The 8,336-nt window shown below is 49.5% G+C and overlaps 2 protein-coding genes across 10 annotated transcripts in view; one reads left to right on the forward strand and one right to left on the reverse strand.

The window, feature by feature from the left end:
• The window catches only part of NR2F2 (nuclear receptor subfamily 2, group F, member 2), a 13,386-nt gene extending 8,467 nt beyond the window's left edge, over nt 1–4,919 (reverse strand). The window contains exon 1 of the mRNA XM_010845887.1: nt 4,035–4,919. Coding sequence (XP_010844189.1) covers nt 4,035–4,077 — 43 coding nt within the window. The 5' untranslated portion in view covers nt 4,078–4,919. The remainder of the gene's footprint in view (nt 1–4,034) is intronic.
• The window catches only part of LOC104992877, an 82,001-nt gene continuing 73,682 nt past the window's right edge, over nt 18–8,336 (forward strand). For 5 of the 9 annotated variants that reach the window (XR_825758.1, XM_010845880.1, XM_010845882.1 and 2 more), the window contains exon 1: nt 3,235–3,436. Coding sequence is in view for 4 of the 9 variants with exons in the window: in XM_010845882.1 (XP_010844184.1) it covers nt 3,303–3,436 (134 nt within the window). In the remaining 5 variants the exon portion in view is untranslated. Of the gene's footprint in view, nt 3,188–3,234; nt 3,437–5,062; nt 6,113–8,336 lie in introns of those variants that run through there. The other 4 variants (XR_825760.1, XR_825757.1, XR_825761.1 and 1 more) reach the window with 2 other exon arrangements.

An 8,336-nucleotide genomic window follows, 5' to 3' on the forward strand; every position in this document is an offset into this window, starting at 1 on the left:
GGGCCCTCGCCGTCCCCGGGCGCGCGGCCACCGCGTTCTGCGCACCCCGCACCCGAGGTTTCCGCCCCGGCGGGGTGAGGAGCGCGGCGCGCACGGAACGACGCCTCTTAAAGGCTCCGCGAGAGGCTTTGGATGGAATCGGGGACTTCGATTCTCACAACTTGGCAATGCCACCGGATCCGCAGCTCGCGCACCACCCGGGGCTCCCGGCGCATCTTGGTGCCCCGCGGTGCCCGAGAAAGAGAAAAGTTGCCGGGTTTCTTTGCAGAGGGGTAGTGGGTGAGGATGGGAAGGTACCTAGAGCCCAGCTGGCAGGCATTTTCCAAACGAACCATTTGGTCAAATCCGGGAATAGACCCTTTCCTTATTCAAGTCTGATCACTTGCTTGGTTTGGTGGTTCTTTTTCTTTCTTTTTTAAATAAAAAGAGCCATTCAGTGGCTCTTTTTTTTTTTTCTTTTTTGTCCATGTAGGGTTAACATTTCACAGGTACGTGGCCTGACATTTTAATTGCTCAAATAAAGCATCTCAGATGCTGAGAAGCCGAAGTAGACTTCATCTCATTGTCATGACGCAATTAAAATCAATTTTCTTCAACTTTATTCTCTCTCGTTAGTTTCAGCTAACTCCCAAGCCAGCGAGCGTCCTGACACACACCCAGTCGTGGGGAGAGGTGAAAAGACCTTTCTGCTGGCTGATGGACAAGTGGACGCAGCCTCCAGCGTCCCCTGTGCGTACCCTCTGTACACACATGTAAGCGCACATGTATCAGATGCACATTTGTCAACGTACACAGACAAAGACTTCAGCGACTATACTCCTAGGTCATAGAACAGTTGAGTAGGACTTCATTGTTCCTCAAGTTCCTTTTAAGCATTCATACAGCCATTAAAACACACACAGAGATTCTGCCCCAAATTGGCAATAATACCAAGTACAAGTCACAGGAATCACTGCACAAGCCATATTCTACCTCAAGAGATTCGCTGCAATGAGAACAACTTCATTGCCTGTGCCATTCTGCTCAATGTGCTAAAAATCATCAAGCCGGTTGTATCTCTGAATTCTGGAGCATTTAGTTTTAAACATCAAACATCTAGAATTGTCCCCCAGAACATGTTATATTCCAACGCAGTAATCTTTCTGTTCGCTTTTGACCAGCTAGTGGATCATCACTATTCAACATTTATAGAACAAAACTGCGACTCCATCATACACTCTTTGCACCAAGAAAAATCTATGGACTAGTAATCCAACCAGGTTTATGAACAATTAAGATATTTTACACAAAGCATGCTGAGCTTTAGGAAACATGAACACACATAAAGAGTAAATTAATGACCACAGGAAAGCATCCTTAGTAGTTTGAGAAATCGAGGCAATGAAGAATTTAAAAAAATAAATTGTACAAATAATTGACATGTGTAGATTGTACTCTGTACTCAATACACTTTACACACAGGGGCAGAATACGAGCTAAGAACTAAAGGAAGATGTAGGCGGAGAGGGGCTTGGTTTTAGGGCAGAAAAGATCCTCCTTGCTTCGTTCTTGAAACCTTCTTAGCCCTCACCGTTTCTCCGCTGAAATTAGATATTTCACTAAAGCTGCAGGTGCTGGGATTATTTGGAGGTTTTTTTTTTTTTTAACCTTCAGTGGACACTGAACTATCATGAACCTGGTGTGTAATGAGATTGCCGTAGAGGGAAGCCAGGCAGCAAATTTCAGGATGATTATAGATACAATATAATTTTCTCCTAAAGAGGACAAGAAGGATGGAAGAGAAATCATTTCAGAGAAGGTTGTGTCTTTTTTCTTCTTTTTCTTTTCAATCTCTATGATTCGAGGAGGAATTGCCTAATGCTACAGATGTCAATAGATTAGGGGCAGACTCAGCAAAGATGTGGTAGGGCTGGGGTTGAGATAGAAAATCTAATGGGTATCCTTATCTCAATTTAATAGAAGATAAGAATAATTGATTACAGAGAAACCCTAAACTTGCCTCTTGGGTGCAGGCATTTCTATGGCAAGATAACCTTCTACAAACATGCAGTGGGAAAAATTTTGAGGAGCAAGAGTTACCCCGTCCACTTTGAGATTTTTGGTATTTGAAGTACGCTCTGATGGCCTCAGATTTTAAATGAAGGATTTCCCAACCATCTTCAACAGCTCTGGAGTCTGCTAGGCATAGGACCCCAGGGCAGCTATAGAGTCAGAGGTGTTTTACTCTTTATCTTAGGACTCATTCAGTTATGGGGGTGCTATTAAAAAGCCAAAAACAAACCAAAAAAATGACTATCAATTGCAGTTAATTTTATTGTATGGAAGAAGAGAGAAGATTGCAGACTGAGAATGAAAAAGAGGGGAGCAGGTTTTAAAATGTCTTCTTCAGAGATGTTCGTATTCTTTGAACAAAACAGCTCTAAGGCTAAAATATAAATATTAATATGTTTTTTTTTAATCCAGCCCAGTCTTTTATTGCAGATATAAATTTATTTTAATGAGAAGAATGGCAAGCTTAAATTTGGCCAGAGAAAGTTGAAAAAACATTTGTTTAACTGTAGGGGAAAAAAAAAAACCCACCCAGGAATATGATTTTCTTGCAGAAAGTGCCTGTAATTCTACACAAATTAAATCACAATATGAATACAAACCCCAGCAAATGCTGAGTTTAACTCTGAACTCAGTAGAAACCAGTTCTGTCCACCAGGATTCATTGAAATCCTCCTTCCCCTCAATCTAGTCCGTGTGTGTTTTTCTCTTCCACCACACTGGAGCTCCATGAATAGGGAAAGGGGCTTCCATTGTGTCTCTCTGAACTTCCAAGTCAATGCAATTTTTAACCACTGGCTTGTGGTACTTTGAAAATCACCAGGGGCTGTCAGAGTTGGGTCCTCTGAAAAATTTACAGTGCTAAATCAGAGCATATGCTGGGAGGGAAAAAATTGCTTAAGATTGGAGCTAGTACAGTATCTGTCTGCCCCCTAGTGTAAGAGTCCTCGCTGCCTAAAATTCAACTTTAAAAGAAAAGAGCTCTTAAAGGGAAACGACTTTGAGCTCACGTAGGCATAGCAGAATGAAACTTCTGTACATTTTAATCTGAATAATTCTTCAGGATTTAAAATTAATTGGCTTTGACTTGGTTGGACCGGACTCAGATCTCTGCGTTTCCCGATTCCCTGGCGGAGAGGTGATGATTTTTTTTTTTTTTTTTTTTCCTGAACTGGGTTTATGTGCGTCCCCCTCACCCCCTCCTCTCTTTTTCTTTCTCTGTCTCTGTCGTCTCTCTCGCTGGCTTTTTAAAAATGAGGAACTGTTCCTTGAACGTTTTGGATAGAGCACAGAATTGCTTAAGTCAGCCCGACGCGGTTGCAATAGACAGCAAAAAGGTAAACGTTTGCCTGAAATTCGCACGCCAGCTCCACCACCCCGCCCGATGGTGAGTACCCTTCTCGTCGCGCTTCTCCTCCTAGCTAACCGAACGCTCGCCTCCCCGAGCCGCGGCCGAGGGCGCCGGGCAGCGCTTTCCTCCCTCCCTGCCTGGCTGGTTGTCAGTTGCACAAGGTTGCAAAATGCAGCGCCGAGGCAAATCGAACAGTATATTCTGACACTTAGTGCGAGCCTAGCAGCTCCTTTGCTAGAAAACCGAGTCGTCTGTTGCTTGGAAAAGCACGCTTATAAGAACTGGCTTTTAGTTTGCTCTAGCGAAGGAAATGAGTTTGAGGAGATGGGAGGCACCGCAGTCTTTACGCTTCGGTTTAATCATATTTTGGCAGCTTTGCAATTGTATATTCCCCCTCTTCCCCCCTCCACCACCTCTCCTACCACACACATGTAATAAAATATGGCAATGCATTGAATTGACGGTCTCCCCTTCCCCAAACCCCTTAAACCACAGTCCTAGGCATTCCATACACGTTAGCAATCCGATTTTTTCTTGAAAAACCCCAAGTCATCCCCAACCCCACATAGCACAAGGAGAAAAGTGAGAAAGGAGAGAGAGAGAGAGAGAGAAAAAATACTGTAAGTAAACATACCAAAACCATATTTGCCTTGTTCAAGGTCCCAAACCGCTTGCATCTTCCTTCTAAACAGGAATAACTCTCCTTTAGTTTGGCGGGTGAAATAAACCGCTTTGTTGGCCCCCTGAAAAGATGTGTCTTTGATAATTAAAGAGAATCTCCTCCTCGGTGTTTATCTAAGCGATTGTGCAAACTGATAAAAAGTAGGCACTAGCCTGCAGGGAAAAAGAGGAAAGGTGAAGGGAAAGATCTTCCACCTCAAGGAAGTGCTTCCCCATGTATCAGACGCTCTCAGCCTTGGAAAGCCCTGCACAGTAACTTTAGAGAGACGAGGTTTCAGGGAGCTTTGTACATAGCTGCTGAGGAATGCAAGCCTCGCCTTTAAGAAAAAAAACCCCAAACCGTAGGTAGGAGATGTCTGGAGTGATCCTTGTCTCTCATCTCATTCCTTAGAAGGAAGAGTGCGTTGTTACACCTTGTTTGGGGCTGGAAAGAGGAGACTTTAAAAACACCCGTCCAATTGAAAAAAATCTCCCAACTTAATGAGTTTAGTCGGAGGCTGGGGCTAACGGCTCAGCCTCAGCAGAAAACCGCCAACAACTATAGGCGATAGTGCAGAGCAAAGACGACCCAAGGCACAGCCAAATTCCACTGTTTGGGGTCGAGAGGGATGGAGACTAATCCTAAAGCAAGTTGGAAAAAAAACAGAGGTGGGAGAGGAGGGGAAAAAAGCAGCAGCCTCACAGACTGGCAGACAGGCTCCCCTCACCCTGGATCAAAGATAGAACTTGAAACAGGAGGGCAACATTTTCCTAGGAATCCGTTGAAATCCTCATTTTCTACTTTTAACTATCCCCCAAAGTGATTTTTCCCTCTCCCCTGCGGATTCATGCCCACCCCCCTCTTCCCATTTCTGCTTCTAGAACTTTCCTGAAGCCGGAACCTATTTCTTTGGGGGGGGGAGGGGTTCCCTACTCCAAGTCTTCAGATAATGAATGCTTAATTCACCCCCTCCCTCCATCCACCTCCCAAAATGAATAAAGGAAGCAGGAATACAGTAACTAGCGAAAAATGAGAATAAACTATGCTGCCTCTCAGAGTTTAATACAATTTTAACTAATGGATTTTTGTTTTGTTTTGTTTTAAGAGAAGAATAATGGGGGAAACACGGATCTTTTATTTTAGGAAACTGTTATGGTAAGATGTGTGTCAGAATTAACAAATGGAACTAACGCTCTTCGGCTGCTTCTTGTCCTTGTCTTAAACAGGAATTAAGTTAAACACAGTGCTGAATGTTAATTACATGTTTACTGGCTAATGAAAATTACAAATGGTTTTGCCACCTCAAACAATGATGAAAACTCTGAAGACACTGTAATTATATACTTTGAGGGAAATAACTCAGAATATTGATCATAAGAAGTGTAAATCTTTTTTTAACTATTCATTAATACCATAAATATGGGCTACAGAAGTTTTTCCTTGCGGTTTGTCTCATCAGTTACACCGAGGGGATGGATGGCGAGGCTCCTCTGGGGAGGTGGTGAACTCATTCTCTTCGAGAAGGAGGCCACTTGTGTAACTGGGGGTGCCCCCCTCCCTTTCGCCCCCGCCCCCTTTAACCCCAGCAGAAGGTCGAGGGATAGCTGAACAGGGGGGCCGGGCTCGGGGCAGGTGAAGGTGATCACAGCCCAGCCTCTTCCCTCCCCTCCCCTCACCCTCGCTTCCCCTCCCCTCCTCCCTTTCCTGCCAGGTCTGATCGGTGACCGCCTTCCCCAGCCAGGGCGCCAGTCGGATAACCTGGCGTTGAGCTCCTAATGGAGGACAGCACATCGCAACCCAAGTTCTGACAACCCAAGTTCCCTCCTTTAGAGGTGACTAGGGCAGTTCATTGCAAAAGAAGAAAGAAGGGGGAAAAAAAAAAAAAAAGTTGAGGGTGGAGGTGTTTATTGGGTAAGATGGCTCAGGCAACCGAACCGGAACTGGTTTCTCTGGGTTTGGGAGTAAAGACATATTTTGCTGACTGAACTCCGGCCTGAGATGTAGCTCTGCACTCCGCAGTGTAGCAGCCACTTCGATCTCGGGGGTCAAAGGTGAGCTCTGCACTAACCCTAAAAGGCTGGTCTGGCCTGGCCAGAAGGCCGAGCAGGCGAAGGAGTGGGCCGCCTGCCGCTTCCGAGGGGGTGCCCGTGAAACCCGCACGCGGGGGACACAGAGCTGAGAGCGGGTTTTCAGTGCAATATTGAAGATTTCTCAAAAGTGCCCTAGGCTCGTGGGACTGGAGTCCTCTTTTCCCCTGAGAATTCCCAAGGCGCTGGTCTTTGTCTTGGAAGGAATGGAGTTTCTGAATGGTGTGAAAGCGACAGAGAGGGTCGCTTCAAATCGATTTTACTTGTCCTTTCTGTCTTTTCGGATCAACGCCCTTCAATGGGCACAGAGGTGCTCTTTCAACCAAAAACTTGTGCTACATTTTCTGCCTGTATTGGTGCTAAATACAATAAGCACTGGGCAGATTTTTTTTTCTTTGCTCTCCAAAGCCAGAAAGCACCCTAATTAAATTGTTTTATATGGACAGTCAAGACGGACCAATTAAGTATGCATTAGTATAAAGATATAGTCCGCAGATAAGGCGGTTTAGAAAAATCACGTGTGGGACAAAGGAGAGAGGGCTAGCACTGGGGAGGGGGTGCCTGGGCCAGCAGGGTCGCTCACCTCTCTCCCTGGGCTCCGGGGGATTTGAGGAACCCGGGCCTCAGGTGAGAGGGGGTCAGGGCCGATCACAGGTGGGCCGTGTTGGAGCTTTGCAGGCCCGCGCCCGCGACCGGAGAGCGGCGGAGCCCAGGGTGTTAGCATCTCTCACAACCTCACCCTCGGCCCGAGGTGGCGGTCCCGAAGGAGCGGGCGAGGGTGGTGCTGTGAGTCCAGGTCGGGCCCAGGGCTGGTGTCTAGATCGTGGGCGCGGCCCTGGAATAAGGAAGGAGTGTGCACCCCGGGGAGGCCCGCGGGGCCTGGGGGGGCGCGGACAGAGCCGCGGCCGCAGCCCTCGGGCATCCGGGATCAGGGTAGGAAGCCCCCTTCCAACTTGTCCAAGCTACGGGCTTTCTCTGCTTCTGAGGAAACGGGAGTTTCTCGGCGAGCAAAGCGAAGTTCCCGCCCGACGCCAGCCGGCCCAAGGGGCGTCGAGGGCCAGTCGCAGAAGTGGGGAAATGACCGGGGGTCGGAGACGAGGGCGCCAGGACAGTAGCTCGAGGGCCGGGTCCCCGCAGCCTCCCCGGGCCTCCCCACACCCCCTCCGCCCTCGGAGGTGTGGGCGGACAAAGTGCAGCGCGCCCAGAAGACGACCTCCGGGGCCGCGGCCTGCGCTTCCCCGCGTGGCGGCGCAGGGCTGTGATTCGTGGTCCCCGGGGCGCGGGAAGGGCGCACAGAGCGCCCTGGGTCCGGGTGGGGAGGGGGGAGTAGGGCGAGAATTAGAGCCTGGGGAGGCGGCTGAATGTCAAAAGTAAAAAGGTTGAAAAGCCAATTTTCCCGGCGCGCTTTCGTCCCCCACCCCCCTCCCCTTTGCTGGTTGCCGAGGCCGTAAATCAGCGGCCGGCGGCGAGGGCGGGAGGAGCCCCCTCGGCGCGGCCCCGCCCGGCCCGTGCGCACCTCCCGGTGGGCCCCGGATCGATCCGAAGCCTAGCTGAGGATGTCACCGCACTAAATATTTACTGATCACACACAAATAGCCGGGGCTCCAACGATTTTCCTCTGTGAGGAGAGCTCAGAGAGAAGGGTAAATCATTTTATTAGTGTGGATAAAGCCCAGAGCACACTCCGGGCTGGAGTGTTTTAAGATGTGTCTTCAACGGGATGAAAAGAGTTAGGGAAATCGATACGGAGTGATTAGAAGCCCCCGAGGTGACCGAGGGGGCCGGGGCTTTCAGGGATTTGGCGAGGCTGAGAGAGGGGGAGCAAGCCTCGAGGGGGGCGGCCCGAGCCCTGCCGGGGAGCTTGCGGGTGCAGGCCTGCGTCCCTCCGTCCTCGACGGGAGACGCGAGGGCGCAGCCCGGCTCGGCTGGGCCGGCGCGGGGTGAGCGCAGAGCGGGCCGCCGCGGGGCCGAGGGCTTGGGCTCTCGGGCTGCACGTCGCGCGGGCCAGCGGTCAGGTGGCCGCGCGAGGGGATCGCAGGCCCGGCGCCGGGATGCTGGCACGTTGGCCACAGCTCGAGCGCTCCAGGCAGCCTTCTGGAGGAACCCTGTGGCCCAAACGGTTGCGTTTCCCCCTCGCCGCGCCACGTAGCATCCCCGAACTTTCTCCTGGATGAATCTCTGGGCGCCC

This window comes from Bison bison, unplaced genomic scaffold (assembly GCF_000754665.1).
Source record: "Bison bison bison isolate TAMUID 2011002044 unplaced genomic scaffold, Bison_UMD1.0 scf7180017864227, whole genome shotgun sequence".
Taxonomy (NCBI): Eukaryota; Metazoa; Chordata; class Mammalia; order Artiodactyla; family Bovidae; genus Bison; species Bison bison.